This window comes from Chiloscyllium plagiosum, unplaced genomic scaffold (assembly GCF_037043375.1).
Source record: "Chiloscyllium plagiosum isolate Xiang-an unplaced genomic scaffold, Cpla_swu_hap1 HiC_scaffold_49, whole genome shotgun sequence".
Classification (NCBI taxonomy): domain Eukaryota; kingdom Metazoa; phylum Chordata; class Chondrichthyes; order Orectolobiformes; family Hemiscylliidae; genus Chiloscyllium; species Chiloscyllium plagiosum.
In genome coordinates, this window is record NW_028270187.1 from 11,441,940 (window position 1) to 11,460,601 (window position 18,662).

The 18,662-nt window shown below is 44.9% G+C and overlaps 2 protein-coding genes, 1 long non-coding RNA gene and 1 pseudogene across 4 annotated transcripts in view; 1 reads left to right on the forward strand and 3 right to left on the reverse strand.

The window, feature by feature from the left end:
- Positions 1–11,043, reverse strand: part of LOC148135538 (uncharacterized) — a 334,519-nt gene extending 323,476 nt beyond the window's left edge. The window contains exon 1 of the long non-coding RNA XR_015755027.1: positions 10,870–11,043. This is a non-coding gene — a long non-coding RNA (uncharacterized LOC148135538). The remainder of the gene's footprint in view (positions 1–10,869) is intronic.
- The window catches only part of LOC122545874 (uncharacterized), a 229,790-nt gene that overhangs the window by 190,312 nt on the left and 20,816 nt on the right, over positions 1–18,662 (forward strand). The window lies entirely within an intron of this gene.
- On the reverse strand, positions 12,763–13,455 carry LOC122547098 (histone H2A-like; annotated as a pseudogene).
- Positions 13,740–15,351, reverse strand: LOC122547099 (histone H2B 1/2-like). Its single transcript, XM_087984771.1, has one exon. The coding sequence runs from the start codon at positions 14,887–14,889 to the stop codon at positions 14,509–14,511; it is 381 nt and encodes a 126-aa protein (XP_087840897.1). The 5' UTR covers positions 14,890–15,351; the 3' UTR covers positions 13,740–14,508.

Below are 18,662 nucleotides of genomic sequence, written 5' to 3' on the forward strand. Positions count from 1 at the left end.
CGTGGAGATGTATAAAGTGATGAGGGGCATAGATAGGGTGGACAGGAAGAAACCTCCCCCGCCCCCTTGAAGGAGGGATCAATGACTGGGGGAGGGGCATAGATTTAAAGCAAGGGGTAGGAGGTTTCAAGGGGGATGTGAGGGAAAACATTTTCACTCAAAGGGTGGTGGGGATCTGGAACTCACTGCCTGTCAGGGTGTGAGAGGCAGAAATCCTCATCATATTGAAGGACGATTTAGATGTGCACTTGCAGTCCAAGGCCAGACTCACATTAAGTGGTCTTTGATGTTTCATATGTATATTGCTGCAGAAATAGAGGCTTGGATAAGGTGAATAGTCAAGTTCTTTTCTCCAGGGCAGGGAGTCCAAAACTAGAGGACATTGGTTTAAGGTGAGAGGGGAAAGATTTAAAAGCGACCTGAGGGATAACTTTATCACACAGAGATATGTTTTTTGGTGGTATGTTTTTTGGAATGAGCTGCCAGAGGAAGTGGCAGAAGTGGGTACAATAACAATCTTGTAAAAACAATGACTGCAGATGCTGGAAACCAGATTCTGGATTAGTGGTGCTGGAAGAGCACAGCAGTTCAGACAGCATCCGAGAAGCAGTAAAATCGACGTTTCGGGCAAAAGCCCTTCATCAGGAATAAAGGCAGAGAGCCTGAAGGGTGGAGACATAAACTAGAGGAGGGTGAGGGTGGGGGTGGGGAGAAAGTAGCATAGAGTACACTAGGTGAGTTGGGGAGGGGATGAAGGTGATAAATCAAGGAGGAGGGTAGAATGGATAGGTGGAAAAGAAGATAGGCAGGTAGGACAAGACATGGGGAAAGTGCTGAGCTGGAAGTTTAGAACTAGGGTGAGGTGGGGGTAGGGCTCCCAATTTGGTCTCCTCTACATTGGGGAGACTGGACGCCTCCTAGCAGAAAGCTTTAGGGAACATCTCCGGGACACCTGCACACATCAACCACACTACCCCGTGGCCCAACGTTTCAATTCCCCCTCCCACTCTGCCGAGGACATGGAGGTCCTGGGCCTCCTTCACCGCTGCTCCCTCACCAACAGACGCCTGGAGGAAGAACACCTCATCTTCCGCCTCGGAACACTTCAACCACAGGGCATCAATGTGGACTTCAACAGTTTCCACATTTCCCCTTCCCCCACCTCACCCTAGTGTATGGAATGCTCTGCCCCAGAAGTCTGTGGAGGCCAAGTCTCTGGATACTTTCAAGAAAGTTGGATAGAGCTCTTAAGGATAGTGGAATCAAGGGTTATGGGGATAAGGCAGGAACAGGATACTGATTGAGGATGATCAGCCATGATCATAATGAATTGTGGTGCTGGCTCAAAGGGCAGAATGGCCTACTCCTGCACCTATTGTCTATTGAAAGGATGTTCTTCGCTCTGACAGCAGTAACATACCTGCTGTTTGTTGGAAGCAGCTGGTCACACTTGGCTCTGTACCGAGGGAATATTACATTGTCTTGGTCCTTTGAGTACTTGCATGGAGGAATATAGAAGAGAGAGCTCCAGTAAATCAACATCAGTTGTGACTGGCAACATCAATGTAACATTCAGTTAATCATCACTAGGATTTTTTTGTTTAAAGCCAGCAATTTAAACAGAACCACGGGTCTGATTCCACTCCTGCTGAGCTGCTCCCTTGTTCATTTTTTCTTAAAATTCTAATACCAGTTGAGTGAGATTCAGAAACTAAACAACACCCAGACAGCTCCACGAATGGGGCCACCTGATCCAAGTGGGTATGTGAATATGTGAATTTAGTTATTGATCTATGCCTGTCAGTTCCTGTTTGGAGAATGTGTGGGTGCAGTTATCAAACTGTAACTTTCTGTATATGGTAAATATATTTACATATTCACACAGCATTGACTGGTCTGATCTCATTGATAACTGGAGAATTATAAAAATAATACAGCTTTGGGGTGGGGGGTGGGGCATTCAGCCCATCTTGTCCATGCCTACATGCCCTTTCTCATCCCACCATCCTGGCACCGCCTGTAACCTTGCAGTTTAGAACACTTGAGGCTCAGTACCAGGGAATTTGTTTAAAAATATGTAAGGTCTTTGCCTGCACCACCAAATCAGGCACCGAATTCCAGATACCCACCACTCTCTGCATAAACATAATTTTTGCTCATAAATTCTAATCCTACAGCCACTTAACTTGAATCCGTGATCATTGGTTTTTGAACTCTCTGCTAAAGGAAACAGGTTCCTCCTGTCTCATGTCTCCCTCTGAAAATGTGTTGCTGGAAAAGCGCAGCAGGTCAGGCAGCATCCAAGGAGCAGGAGAATCGATGTTTCGGGCATGAGCCCTTCCTGAAGAAGGGCTCATGCCCGAAACGTCGATTCTCCTGCTCCTTGGATGCTACCTGACCTGCTGCGCTTTTCCAGCAACACATTTTCAGCTCTGATCTCTAGCATCTGCAGTCCTCACTCCAGGACTAGATTTTTAACTCTAGTTAGTTAAAAATCACAAAACACCAGGTTATACTTCAATAGGTTTATATGGAAGTGCACGATTTCAAACTGCTGCTTCTTCATCAGGTAGCTCACTATTTAGTACTGTAGACCCCAGTACCCATGGGGTATATGTTCCAAGACCTACAGCGGAAACGCAAAATCGCAGATAGGTGCAAAACCATTCATTTAAATGGGAAATATACCTTCCGGCAGTCTCCTGGGACCTAGTTCTGGAACATTTCCTTTTATATGCTCAGACCACTGTAAACCACGGGTACGTGAAACCGCGATAACTGGACCTGCGGATATGAGTGTCACCCTGTATTCCTTAATCATGGCACCACTGTTCCAAGGAATACCATTCCAAACTCTCCAATCTCTCCTGATAGTTACAATTCACCAGCCCCGGCAACATTCTAGTAATTCTCCTCTGCACTCTCTCCACCGCAATGACGTCCTTCCTGTAATGTGGTGACCCGACTGCACACAATATTCCGGTTGTAGCCACAAGTGCCTCACACAGTTTCATTGTTATTTCCTTATTTTTGTATTCAACCCTCTGCCAATGAAGGAGAGCATTCCATGTGGCTTCTTTACAGCCCCTTCTATCTTTAGGGACCTGAGCATTTGCACACTAAGATCTCTCACTTCACCTGTCCCCCTCAGTATATTCCCATTTATTGTTGATTCCCATTTACCGTCTGACTTCCCAAAATGCATTCCCTGACACTTATCAGAGCTGAACTCCATCTGCCACGTTCTTGCACACTCCACCAAACCGTCTGTATAGTTTTGGAGCATACAGCTATCCTCCACACTATCCACTGCACGGCCAATTTTTGTGTCATCTGCAAATTTCACAAATTTGCCCAACATACGCAACTCCAAATCATTAATGGGTAAAACAAACAGCAGAGGGCCCAACACTGAGCTATGCAGAGCACCACTTGTAACAGCTTTCCATTCACAAGGGCCACCATTGACCATTATCCTTTCTTTCCTGTGACTGAGCCAACTTTGGATCCAATTCAACACATTATCCTGTCTCCCTCAGGGTATTACTTCTTGGAGCAGTCTGCTGTGATGCTGTAAAAGACACAGGTTCTGAAAAGTCGGAGTTGATGGGTTTCAAGGCCATTCTGATTTTGGTAATGCCTCAGGCTTCCACAATTTTAAGAAGAACACTTGTACAATGAAAGGGGAGTGGCCCAGTTTTCCCAGCTCAGCTTTTCTCTGGCTTGATTTGGTTTTTGGCTGTCTGGCTATTGACTGAAAGCAGTCTGGCAGTTGAAAAGGTTGCTGAACTCAAAGAAGCAGGTCCATGATGGTACTCTCTCTCTGACATCTCTCCTGTAAGACCCTGTGTTTGACTTTACCTTTTGTGGGGATTGTTGTAAATGTTGGGAACACCATCATTAAGTTGGTATAGTCTGTTGGGTTTTTGGATTTTTAAGTTATTTAGTATTCTGCTCTCTTTTGTTTGTGTATCATTCAGTAAATGTGTAAATCAAACTGTTTTGTTTAAAACTACTGGTTTGACCAGCTGCATCCCTCCTGGAATATCTTCATTACACCCACTTAAAACAATTAGCAAAGTTAGGGTCTGGGTTACTTTCTTGAAATGTTTGGAGGGGATCTGGCCTTTTCCATAACAGATTGGGGGCTGTTTGCAGAATTTATTTTGTAGTTCTGATTTGGGATTTGATTTGTTGGATTCGAAGGCAGCAAGTGGTAAGTCTTAGCGTCTTTTGTTCCGGGTGTTGGAATTCAATTGGTTTAAACAGCGCTTGGAGAAAGTGAGGACTGCAGATGCTGGAGATCAGTGACGAGTGTGTGTTACTGGAAAACCAAGCAGATCAGGCAGCATCTGGGGAGTAGGCGAATCATGTTTGGGCATCAGCCCTTCATCAGGAAACAGTGTTTGGGATAGCAATGGCTCTTTGAGTCATCAAGAGTTTTCTGGCGGTGAAAGAAGTGGCTTCAGATTTTTGCAAAAAGTGATTAATACCAAGCTGCTGGAATTAGCAGACAAGCTGGAGGTCAACTGCCTCCTTCCATGAGGAAAAGGGGGATAATTACAGTCATAGATCACCATTTAAATTTGCTGGAAATGCCATCAGAATCTTTAGGGATGGCTAACATTCAATTGAGAATGAAACAACTCGAGTCAGAGGCAAAAGTCAAGGAAAGGGCAACAGAAACGAAACAGTTTGAATTACGATTAAAAACAGAAGAGAGGTAGAAGAGAGAAAAGGAGAGAGAGGAAAGGAATAAAGAGGGAGTTTGAACTTTGGTAATTGACGCTTCGACAGGAATTCAAAAATTCACTTCCTGATGTAATGAGAACTCACATGTAAGAGTAGAGAGTTAAAACAGTAAGACTGACATCAGAAATGGCTGATGATTGAGTTGATCAATCAATCAAAATTGGGCTGCCAAAATCAATTTCAATCCATGAGGGATAATAATTGTGGATAAGAGAAATTCTCACATGGAAAGTAAAAAATAGATCTCTGTGAAGATCATAAGAATAATTTACCACAGGGTAAAAAGGAAACCCTTGAAGGGGAAAGACATGTGAAAAAGCTCTGGTGTTTTCAATAAAGTAGGCCATGGAATCAGTATTAGCTGGTTCGGAAAAACACTGAGAAGCCAGATGTAGGAAAACAGGATAAGCCAGAGAATTTTGTTGGAGTGGTAACAGAGAGCACTGTGGAGACTAGAAAGCTGCACCAGAATGTACAAGCTGGTTGGAGGTTGTTTATGGAGGAAGTGCCAGATCTTCTTAAACCATACACCGTGAAGGTAAAGTTTACTCACATAGGCCAGGAGGAACAGGTAAAGAGGTAGCAATATTCAGAGATGTAAGGATCCTCTCAATCTGTGATGCTAAAAGATGAAGATATATGTACCTCTAAAGGACTATTGCCAGAAAAGGTATGAGTAACTGGAATTCACATTGAAATAAGAAATGCTCAATTGTAAGAAGTGAGGTTAGAGTGAAGAGGGGAGAAGTCATAGTAGGAGTACTGGACAAACTTTCAGCTCCGGGAATACAATTTGTCCTTGATAATGATGTTGCTGATTCACTGGTGGGAGTGATGATTGTGGTTGAAAAGCCAATGGAAATTCAGGCAACTGGACTACTGCAGGACACACATCCTGGGATGTTTCCTGAATGTGTGGTAACGAGGTTACAAATTCACCAGTTGAAACAGGAAAGATCAAAGAGTACAGATAAGAAAGTTGAAGGGAAATTAGCAGAGACCCTGTTTGATAGATAGTTGAGACAAACCAGGAACAGAGATGACAAAGCAGACATCTTTAGCTCAGGTAAATTAACTGAGTTATAGCAAAAAGATGAAAATTTAAAGCAATTGTATCAAAAGGCATACACAAAATGAATCCAAATGTATCCCTGATTGTTATTATCTTAAAAATGATGTCTTAAGGAGGAAATGGAGAACATCACATTCAGGCAGATGAGAAGTGGGCAGACGTTTATCAAGTTGTATTGCCAGTGGGTTATAGAAAGGACGTGTTGTGAGTAAAGCACACGAGCTACCTGTATAGATTGTCTGTTTGAAATTCATGTTATTTAATTGTCATCTCGGTATGTGACAAGTATTCAGTCAAGGATTAATTCTGTCCTTTTCAGTCACCCAAACTCCATGTAAATATGCTTCACCCCGGTTGGAGAATTTGAGCTGTAGGCAGAGGCTGAACAGGCTGGAACTGTTTACCCTGGAGAGTGACCTTGTAGAAATTTATAAAATCATCAGGCACATGGAGAAGTGTTGGAGACTGGTACAATTATAACATTTAAATGGCATCTGAGCGAATATAATGAGAAAGCCTTAAAACTTGCCCTTAAATACCTAGACTAAATGTAATGTTGAATTATAGAACACAAGAAAATAAACAGGGCAGGCAGGGAGGCATCAGGCCACAAAAGGGGGAACCTAGGATGTGCAGAAGATAAAAATAATCTGTTCTCACCAAGTGATAACAGGATGCTCTAAAGCAATTAAGAACATTTGCCTTAACATCAATTAATCTATGTAAAAAAAAAGACACAGAGTGATAACATTCAAAGTTGGTAACTTATGAATTTAATGACAGTATTTGATTGTGATCTCGGAAACTTTGTATCATCTCAGAAGCATGTCAAAAGCCTTGTAATAAACGGTCAGGTCCTATCAATTATAATGGATTCTTATTGTGTGTGTGAGTGCGTGAGTGTGAGTGAGAGTGTGTGAGAGAGATGAATGTTTGGAATTTATTTGCATTTTGGGACTTTATGCTGATTTTGAGTAGCCATCACTGATTATGAAATACAAACTCTAAAATGTAATAATGAGAAGCACTTGTTGGGCCGAAGCGCCTGTTTCCATGCTGTAAATAATCTAATCTAACCTTTAATTTACTTGGTGTTCCTACACACCACGACTGACTCTCTGTCAATTCTAACTCGTCAGATCTTCTGTCTTCTTTGAATTTGAAACACAACCCTGAAAAGAAAGCATGTTTAATTTGAGACTAATGAATCATTTCAAATGTAACCTTTCAGCCTCAGTTACAGAATGATTTTGTGCTAAAGATAAAAAGCAGGAGTCTGCTCCTAGCTTAAAAAGTATTCTAAACCTAACATTGAAGAGATTCTGACACAATCTGTCAGGAAGCCATTTTATGGTCAAAGTTTGCCCTCCTCTCTAAGATGCCATTTTAGAAAACAGTGATATCTGACATGCAAGCTGTGCAAGGTTACCTTATGACCTCTCCCATTTAGTTTAGACTGATACCTCTTTATGACAGGGACTAATCTCACCAACAGGCGCTGACTCAGCTGGATCTGTTTTTCCCCCTGATGGATGGCTAAGGGCCTACAAGAGTGATCAGTTAAGCGAATACAGACCTTTTTTGTAAAGTTTTGTAAAATGGAAGCCTGTTTGAGACAGAAGAGTGGAGCAGCCTGCGAGGGCTCTTAAAGGAAGAGCTGGTATCCTACTTTTCTAAGGTTTTAGAACCTCAGCTAGCCTGGCTTATATGTGTAAATGTTATGTTGTAACACTGATACTATTGGTAAATAAAGGGCAAGGCTAAAATTAAACTAAACTGTTTGGAAGAGGTTTTTATTCCAGACTACCAAAGTGTATGATCTCCAGGACGAATCAAGAGAGGTTTATAGATCTGAGTCCACAAGGGATTCCCTGGGCTGTCTCAAATCTATACTTGAACAATATGAACAGGAAGGGTTTAGAGAGAGGTGGGCTAAGTGCTGGCAAATGGGACCAGATTAGATTAGAATATCTGGTCGGCATGGACAAGTTGGACCGAAGGGTCTGTTTCCACGCTATACGTCTCCATGGCTCGACGACTCTTCGGTAACTCTTGTCCTGTGAGTGAGCACAGTTTCCCTCCATCTCTATACTTAACCCCTCCTTCACGGATGGTTGTTGAAACAATGCAACAATGTGGCCTACTTGTCTATCTTCATTGTAACTTTGAAAATGCTCTTAATAATTGCAGATTTTAATGTTGTTCCTGAATGTCTATTTTGGATGAGGATTCAGTTTATCTATCTTCAACACTGGTGTGTAAACGTCAATGGGCTACATACCCTCTGTTTGTTAGAGGCAGCTGGTCACTCTTTGCTTTGAACTGAGGAAGTATTACAGTGTCTTCGTCCCTCAGGGGTTTATCTGGAGGAAGACACAGGGACACTACCTGTAAATCAACATGAGGCTAGTCTGGCAATATTGAACTGCATCTTCATTAGGATGTGTGTTGTTTTTTTCTTTAACTCCAACAACTTAACCAGAACCACGGATCTGATTCCATTGTTGCCCTGAGCTGCTCCTTTTCTGGGGATTGTTTGTTTTTCATGTGATTCGACACCAGTTGATTTGGAGATGTTGGTTGAAACTTTATTGCTGGAACAGCACAGCAGGTCAGGCAGCATCCAGGGAACAGGAGATTCGACGTTTCGGGCACAGGCCCTTCTCCAGGAATGAGCAGAGAGTGTTCAGCAGGAGAAGATAAAAGGTAGGGAGGAGGGACTTGGAGGAGGGGCGTTGGAAATGTGATAGGTGGAAAGAGGTCAAGGTGAGGGTGATAGGTCGGAGTAGGATGGAGGCGGAGAGGTCAAGAAGAAGACTGCAGGTCAGGAAGGCGGCGCCGGGCTGGAGGGATTTGGCTGAGACAAGGTGGGGGGAGGGGGGATGAAGAAACTGGTGAAGTCCAAGTTCATCCCCTGTGGTTGGAGGGTTCCCAGTCGGAAGATAAGACGCTCCTCCTCCGACCGTCGCGTTGTTGTGGTTTGGCGGTGGATGAGTCCAATGACTTGCATATCCTCGGTGGAGTGGGAGGGGGAGTTGAAATGCTGTGCTACAGGGTGGTTGGGTTGGTTCGTCCGGGTGGCCCAGAGGTGCTCTCTGATGTTGGTGTTGGTGTTGGACTGGGGTGTACAATGTTACACATCAAGTGCTTCCAAAAAAATTGTTGAACGAAAACCTGGTGTTGTGTGATTTTTACCTTGATATCAGTTGAGTGAGATCCAGAAACTGAGCAACAACTGCCCAGCACCATGAGTGGAAGTACTCAACCACCAGAATGCTTATACAGTTCACCATCCAACTCCCCAACTACCTGTTAGAAATAGGAAAAACGGCACTATTTCTAATGTTTTTACCAAGACCCCAGTGTATGTCCTTTTACAAAAGTATCCCATTCCTACAGTTGGTCCACACTACCTCAAGAAAGAGCGGAAAACAGATTGAAAATAAAACCGGGTTCAGAGGATTGTAAACCACAAGAATGTCCCACAGCAGCTTCTTCCCACAGCAGGCCCACACACAGCCCGAGAAAGGCCTCTCTCTTCCTTCGCGACATTGATGACTGTATCGGCGCTACTTCGTGCTCCCACGAGGAGGTTGAACAGTTCATCCACTACACTAACACCTTCCACCCCGACCTCAAATTCACCTGGACAGTCTCGGACTCCTCCCTCCCCTTCCTAGACCTTTCTGTTTCTATCTCAGGCGACCGAATCAACACGGACATCTACTACAAACCAACCGACTCCCACAGCTACCTGGACTACACCTCCTCCCATCCTGCCCCCTGTAAAAACGCCATCCCATTCTCCCAATTCCTTCGTCTCCGCCGCATCTGCTCCCAGGAGGACCAGTTCAAAATACGTACAACACAGATGGCCTCCTTCTTCAAGGACCGCAATTTCCCCCCCGATGTGGTCGACGGTGCCCTCCACCGCATCTCCTCCACTTCCCGCTCCTCCGCCCTTGAGCCCCGCCCTTCCAACCGCCACCAGGACAGAACCCCACTGGTCCTCACCTACCACCCCACCAATCTCCATGTACAGCGCATCATCCGCCGTCACTTCCGCCACCTCCAAACAGACCCCAGCACCAAGGATATATTTCCCTCCCCTCCCCTATCAGCTTTCCGTAGAGACCACTCCCTCCGCGACTCCCTTGTCAGATCCACACCCCCCACCGACCCAACCTCCACTCCCGGCACCTTCCCTTGCAACCGCAGGAGGTGCAACACTTGCGCCCACACCTCCCCCCTCACTTCTCTCCAAGGCCCCAAAGGAAACTTCCATATCCGCCACAGATTCACCTGCACCTCCACCCACATCATCTACTGCATCCGCTGCAGCCGGTGTGGCCTCCTCTATATTGGGGAAACAGGCCGCCTACTTGCGGAGCGATTCAGAGAGCACCTCTGGGCCACCCGGACGAACCAACCCAACCAACCTGTAGCACAGCATTTCAACTCCCCCTCCCACTCCACCGAGGATATGCAGGTCATTGGACTCATCCACCGCCAAACCACAACAACCCGACGGTCGGAGGAGGAGCGTCTTATCTTCCGACTGGGAACCCTCCAACCGCAGGGGATGAACTTGGACTTCACCAGTTTCTTCATCCCCCCTCCCCCCACCTTGTCTCAGCCGGATCCCTCCAGCCCGGCACCGCCTTCCTGACCTGCAGTCTTCTTCTTGACCTCTCCGCCTCCATCCTACTCCGACCTATCACCCTCACCTTGACCTCTTTCCACCTATCACATTTCCAACGCCCCTCCTCCAAGTCCCTCCTCCCTACCTTTTATCTTCTCCTGCTGAACACTCTCTGCTTATTCCTGAAGAAGGGCCTGTGCCCGAAACGTCGAATCTCCTGTTCCCTGGATGCTGCCTCACCTGCTGTGCTGTTCCAGCAATAAAGTTTCAACTTTGATCTCCAGCATCTGCAGACCTCACTTTCTCCTCTCTCTTCCCCCCAGCCCGCTCACTCCAAGTTCTGGGACCAGTTCCTGCTCCGCTCGGCCTCTTACAAACGGCCCCCGGTTCTCCCTGAACTCACCCCGAATCAATCCCGGTCTCGGAGCCCCCTCTGTGTCCCAGGCTCCCATCCCGATGTGCTGCTGGAAGGAGCCTGCTGTTCCCTCGCTTCCCTGGGCGCTGATCTCTCCATTGCGGTCTGTTTCAAACAAACCTCTAGCACTCACTGAGTAAATGCTCCTCAATGGCAGCGCTGGGGGAGGGCCTCACGCATGCGCTCCTCTGCTCAGGAATAGTCAGCTTTGGGGAGAAAACCAGCCATCCGGCGCCTGGCTCGCCGTGGCGGGTTCAAGCGCATCTCGGGCTTGATCTACGAGGAGACCCGCGGAGTGCTGAAGGTTTTCCTGGAGAATGTGATCAGGGATGCGGTCACCTACACTGAGCACGCCAAGCGCAAAACAGTCACCGCCATGGATGTGGTGTACGCTCTGAAACGCCAGGGCCGCACTCTCTATGGATTCGGCGGCTGAGGATGAAGCGACCCATTTCCAGCGAACCCAAAGGCTCTTTTCAGAGCCACCCAAACTCTCCGATAGAGAGCGGAGACCTGAGGACGGGGAAGGCAGCGCATACTGAGGGGAATGTTGCTGTAGCCGGTTATTTCACGTTTATCCCGACTTTTACAACTACTTCAGTTCCAAAAATGTACTAATGCCGTGTTCTGCGGTACGGCAGAGAGCATTCGGAGTGGACGGTTCACTTTGTTGCTGTTTACCGTGGCGAATGATTTTAAAATTGCAAGTATTTCTACAGTGCACATAAGAGGCTATTCGGCCAATCGATACTCTACTTTTGTGCAATCTGGTTATTCCATGGAAAGAATCACATCGTAACTTTGTAATAGTAGGATGTAGCAGCAGCATTAGGCCATTCTGCCCGTCTAGCTTGTTCTGCTATTCGATCATGGCTGATATTTCTCCAATTTCCCGTAACCTTCGATCCTCTTATTTTCGTGAATACCTGTCCATCTCAGTAATGATATCATTGTGTACTTGGCATAAATGATAATTTGTTTTTATTTATTGTGGAACCCAGACGTTAATGTTACATATTAGAGTATTTATATTTCCCAGGCATAACACTCAGCTCAGTTTTGTTACTGGGAGCCTGCAGATGTGTTATGTGGCGCGTTCCTCGAACCTGCCCGCTCAGGCAGCGATAACAAATTGACGTCGGGCAAGTAATAATTTGGATGAAATAAAAATTACTGATAAAGTGTGGTTCTGTAATTTTATACGTGTACACTGTTTTAGCTTTTAAGATGTTTACATCGGCGGTGTTTCGATTAATTCACGGCGGATACAAGTTCGGTTGCTCATCCAGAGAGCGGAGGAAGCGATAGGGGTATTAGTACAGTATTTCTCTTGGAATTCAGTTAAAGACAGAAGGCAGCGGCAGTGAATTTGCAACTAATGAGATCTTCATTCAGAGATTGCGGTAATATAGTAATTAGATGAGTGATGTTCACATCAAATTTTGGTATTGGGTTAGATATTTCAGGAAAAACCCCATCTCCTCATTGACTCCCTTTGCGTTAATATGGCTTGTGGTGAGGTGGAGGCAGGAGAGAAAAGGGAAAAAATTGCGCCAAGAGATCAACGGCTTATTTTCAAATCTGACAATGCGCACCATCACGTATAAAAAAGCAGGAGGATGCACGACTACGTACACGTTGATTGGTTTTTCGATTACGAAACTAAACTTCACACAATCTCACTTTACCTCATTCCCTCCTTTTACAGCTGAAAATTGACTGACTGCTGTTGAACACGCTCTCTCGAGGCCGGCGAAAAAAAAGTGGATATGAACCGAGCAGAGAATAAATTGCAAAGGTATATACTACAGAGACAGTGAGAGGATTCAGCTCTTACTGATGCAGTTAAAGGAAATGTGAAGCTAAACCCGATCGGGAACACCCGTGACACTATTCTAAACTCATAGAACATTGGTCACTCAGGCAGTGACGGTATAATGAGAAATAATGTATTTCCGGACACCCTGACAATCGTATTCTATGATAATCTTCCTCTGCTGCCACAGGCAGTAACAATACCCAATAAAAAGGAGATAGAAATGTAGCGATGTTAAGTACAACAGCCAGGACTCTACACATTAAAAGGAATGTAATTAAATCCGACAGACGATTCAGCTCCTTTCACAAATGCTGTGAGTGGCTCTGAAAAGAGCCTTTGGGCTGTCAGATTCAAGGATGGTCTCTTCATTTTTTAGCAGATCCAGCAGCGGAAGTTTTCTTGGGCAACAGCACGGCCTGGATATTAGGCAGCACCCCGCCCTGAGCGATGGTCACCCCTCCCAGCAGCTTGTTGAGCTCCTCGTCGTTGCGCACGGCCAGCTGCAGGTGCCTGGGGATGATGCGGGTCTTCTTGTTGTCCCGGGCCGCGTTGCCGGCCAGCTCCAGGATTTCAGCCGTCAGATACTCCAGCACCGCAGCCAGATAGACCGGCGCTCCGGCACCCACACGCTCAGCATAGTTACCCTTTCTCAGGAGCCTGTGAACACGGCCCACCGGGAACTGCAGGCCAGCCCGGGACGACCGAGACTTTGCCTTGGCGCGTCCTTTCCCACCGCCCTTTCCTCTTCCCGACATGATCACAATCTCACAAACACTTTCACAGAGAATGCTGCACTCCGCCCACATTGCGGCCTCTTATACCTTCGGGAGGAATGGTGGGGCGGCCATTTCGGATTGGTCCCATTGTCCAGCCCCACCTAATGTTGTTTCAATTCCCAATCAGATATCTGCCTCATTCCCCAATCCGGAGAGGGCACGGGGAGGAAGGCGGAAACGACGGGCGCCAATTCATCAACCGCTTTCTTTCAAAATTGAAAAGCCCGCCAATTTCCAAACAAAGGAGTATTTTTTAACCTGAATAATGAAGTACAAAAAACTGTGGAAGTTCAAAAAACATTAACACTCATGTTAATTTACTTTTAGTTTACAAACGTATAATTCACACGGTCTTACTCTCCCTCATTTGCCGATCTGTATCTGATCTTGAGAGTGATACAGGTATTTTCTAAACCTTGAGAAGAAACTGAAACAAAACAGGCCAAACATTGCAGTCTGCAACCTGCCTTTTCTTTACACATTTCCGTACCACCCCGATATGCTGATAAAGCAGCATACAGCATTCTTCCGGCTCAGCATCGAGGGCGTACACGTTTTTTAAGACGATATTTTAAGATTCAGCAAAAGCTCCACGCTTCAGCCAGGAAGCTGTTTTGGAGTTCTCTCTGTTCTGTTTGAAAGTCTCTCACCGACAGCAGGAAGATTTAGTTTGCATTGCTAAAAATCGGGTCAAACCCGTGCACTGGAAATGTAAAGTAAATCAGAAGAAAAAATGCATCAATCGTGAGACGGAAAGACGCGGGCATTTGTCTGCCAGGGGTGAACAAGCAAGATGAAAAATGACTCACTGGCGCTTGATCTGCACTCTCCATCTCACTCGCGAATGATTTGCAAAGTACTTACTAATACAAAAACAGAAAGCACTAGAAGTTGAAACGCCGGATCAAAAAATCACATGGAAACTAAAGAACGCTTAAAGAAATGGTTCAGCTGTCTCAGGGAAGTTGTAGGTGGCTCTTATAAGAGCCTTTGGGTTGTGGATGTGTGTTTGTTTCAGTGCAATGCGGTCCCTCACTTGGAGCTGGTGTACTTGGTCACCGCCTTTGTGCCCTCCGACACGGCGTGCTTGGCCAGCTCCCCGGGCAGCAGCAGCCGCACGGCGGTCTGGATCTCCCGGGAGCTGATGGTGCTGCGCTTGTTGTAATGGGCCAGGCGGGAAGCCTCCCCCGCGATGCGCTCGAAAATATCGTTGACGAACGAGTTCATGATGCTCATGGCCTTGGAGGAGATGCCGGTGTCGGGGTGAACCTGCTTCATCACTTTGTAGATGTAGATGGCATAACTTTCTTTCCTGGTCCGCCTCCTCTTCTTGCCTCCCTTCGCTGGCGCCTTCTTTATGATTTTCTTCGCGCCCTTCTTGGAGGCTTGCTGTGCTTTCTTCTCATCAGCCATAGCGCCGCTCACTTCCAGACACAGAATAAGGGAAAGGGACCTCGGAGTTCCCTCTTTATCGACTGACGGCGTCGGGAATGCTAATGAAGGATGGAGGAAAGCTGGGCTCCTGATTGGGTAGCTTACACAGAGTCATGCCCAAACATTGAGTCTCTCTGATTGGTTAGTGTGAGATCCAATGTGGATCTGCAACGAAATGTAAAGCGGATGGTGATTCTGTTCCTGTCAGTCTGACTGAGGGAGATTTGTTTCGTGTCTGTGATACAGACAGTGACTGTGGTATTGGCTCGGTTTCCTTTTACTTGTTGTGCTGATGTGTTTCTATCTCCGCATGTCTGTTTCTGTTCCTCTGTATAGGCTGGAATTAACACAGAACTTGTCACTATGTGAAAAAAAAGCTCTCATCCATTCGAAATTGCGATTACATTTTTTTGTCAAGTTACACGTACCACTGGAACCTGACTGAGAATGTTTTCTACACTTGGGGTTGATGCATCTCGTTCTCAATTGCACGGAGTTGAAGAGAAATGATAAGTTTCTATGTCCCGGGAGATCCAGACCGCCGTGCGGCTGCTGCTGCCCGGGGAACTGGCCAAGCACGCCGTGTCGGAGGGTACAAAGGCGGTGACCAAGTACACCAGCTCCAAGTAGTGTTAGGAAAGGGGTAAATGTAGGGGTATGGATGGGTTGCGCTTCGGCGGGGCGGTGTGGACTTGTTGGGCCGAAGGGCATGTTTCCACACTGTAAGTAATCTAATCTAATCTAATACTTTTCTTGAGTCACGAGTTGAGTCATGTCTTGACTGTGGGATGAATATATTTCTGAGACCTTGACTGATAAGTGTGGGCCCAGACACGTCTCGATAACTATGTGCTTTGAAAGTACGTGCAGTGTAACTGAACCACGTTGCTGCACTTTTCAATTAGGCGTCTTGCAGTTTCATGCAGGGATTTATAACATTTCTCAGTCTTACGCGAATGCCTGTTCACCAGCAACTGTCAGCATGCTATATATATGCGTCACTTTAACTTTATATCTGTCATGTCCTAATTTACACATTTTGCATTAACTCAACATCTGTCCAATGAGGCTCTGGTCCTCCATCTAATAGTCAGTGTTATTCCAAGACAGGTTTTATTCCGTAACCATCAAACACTGATGTGAGCGGTAAAATGTTACACTATTTGTCAGTCACTTGGAAATATTCCTCCAATCTGTGCCCCCAGGAGAAAGTGATCTCTGCAGATGCTGGGGGTCAGAGGTTTATGCCCAAAACGTCGAGATGAAGGGCTTATGCTTCAACAACGATTCTCCTGCTCAGGATGCTGCCTGATCTGCTGTGCTTTTCCAGCAACACACTCTCGATTCCAATCTGTGCCAGTCTGTTTCTGGGATGTATTCTTGTAAACTCTATTTCACAGTCTTAACATGTCAGTATGTTACTGGACTGTAACTCAAACCTTCTGAAGTGTACCTTGTTGCTTTACTCTGTTGGTGTCAATTTTGAAAGTACCAAGTACCACTTTGGACAGACTCAGGTAGGACTCACTACCCTCCACTTCCAAACCCTATGAATATTAGCTTCTGCAAAGTGCAGTTGGGTTTGTATTTATAACTGCATCATTTTGATAAAGGATAATACTTTGTACATTGTTACTGACAATATCTGCAATGTCACTGCAGATGTTACATTGTTTATGCCAGTTTATAGCTAATGAATAGTTGTATTATATCCTAACAATGTATTGCTTTGCAATTGACTCAGTATTTCATTCTGTAACTGCCAGTTTATTGTTTCTAATCTTGTATTTACTCAGTTTCAGTCAATCACTGGCATGACAGAGAGCAAATAACTCAACATCTCAAAGTTTCTGATGAAATGGATAGTTAATACTTTTTTTCACTCCATCCTTGAAACATCAGGGTAACTTGTAACTGAATCGATCAGTATGCGATCTGTGAGCACACACATATCAGTAAAGTGCATGGTGAATGATGCTGCAGATACAGTGTATATGCTGTAGTTATTAACTTCTTTCAATCTTGTATCACTTTAAATATCTCAAAGCAGAAGACCATAAGAAGCATGAGAATTCTGTGACATTTCTATCTGTCTGTGTGTACTCTGTCCTGAGAACAGATCACAAAGGCTTTATTTATGGTCTTCATCTCATTTTGATATTTAGTGCCCATAACCAAGACTTCCTTGTTTATCAAAAGATATATGACTACATTAGCATAAATTAAGCTGGTAACTCAACCCTAACTGCTCTCTGTGGAACTGAACAAGGGGAGAATGTTCTGCATTGCTTTCTTAGACAGAAGGCTTCCTGTTCAAAACTGTGTCCCTTACTCAGTATTCTCTTTGAGAATTGACATACTCTCAGCATCAACTCTGTCAACTCCATTCAGATCTTTTTTTTGCTCGAAAGGTCATACATTGTTCTTCAAAACTCCAATAAGAATATAGCCAACTATTTTATACGTACAATGAGAGCTTATGTATCAATCTGCAGCTCTAAGCTTCTACTATGTGAATATGTGAGGACAAGTATCACCCTCTCCCAGTAAGTTTGTGCATACTTGAGTGAAGTTATCACCCTATACCTGTTGGTTTCTACTGTGTGACTATGACAGTTTCTAGTCTGTAAATGGGATAGTTTAATCAATTGTCTCTGTCAGTTTCGGCATTGTTAAAATGTGAACGTAGTTATCAATGTCAACCTACCATCTTCTGCGAAGTGAACATGTGGGGATCCATATTGAAATATACCTGTTGCTTTCAGCGACAGGAATACATGAGTTTAGTTATCATTCTTTTCCTGTGAGTTTCTTCGATGTGAATGTATTGGTGTAGTTATCCATCTGTACTGATGAAGGGCTTTTAAACAAAACGTTGATTCTCCTGCTCCTTGGATGCTTCCTGACCTGCTGTGCTTTTCCAGCACCACACTCCCGACTCTAATCTCCAGCATCTGCAGTCCTCACCTTTGCCTATCCATTTGTACCTGTCAGTTTCTGATCTGTGAATATGGAAGTGTAGTTATTGATCTGTCCATCAGTTTCTGTAATTTGAATATGACTGTCTAGTTATCTATCTCTCCCTGTATGTTTCTGTGATGTGAAGATGACAGTCCAATTATCTATCTGCCCCTGTCAGATTCTGCTGTGTGAATATGAGAATGTCATTACCAGTCTCTACCTGTCAGCTTTTGCTATGTCAATGTGATTTTAGTTATCAATCTGCCTCATTAGGTTCTAGGTGAATGTAAAAATGTAGTTATCAATATATACCTGTCAGACTTTCCTTTGGGATTATGTGACTGTATTATCAAAATGTACCTGTTTGTTTCTGCAATGTGAATGTGATGAGAATACAGGAGGTTAGATTAGTAATTTTGCAGATGTCATCAAAATTGGTGGTATAGTGGACTGTGAAGGCTATCTCAGATTAGAAACAAATCTTGATTAAATCAGTCAATGGTTTGAGGAATGGCAGATGGAGTTATTGAGGCATTGCATATTTATAAAACAAACAAGGGTACGACTTATACAATTACAAGAAGGGCCTTGGGTAGTGCTGTTGAACAGAGAGACCTAGTTGGCCAGCTGCATTTTTTTGAAGTTTGCTTCACATGTAGACAAGGTGGTGAAGAAAACATTTAGCGTGCTTGCTTTATTGCTCAGACCTTTGAGGACAGGAGTTGGAAGGGCGTATTGAGGTTGTATAGGATGTTGGTGAGTCCTCTTCTGGATTACTGTATCACGTTCTG

Bases quoted from the DNA above. Each gene is read 5' to 3' on its own strand.
- LOC122547099 (XM_087984771.1), bottom strand. From the start codon at position 14,889: ATGGCTGATGAGAAGAAAGCACAGCAAGCCTCCAAGAAGGGCGCGAAG.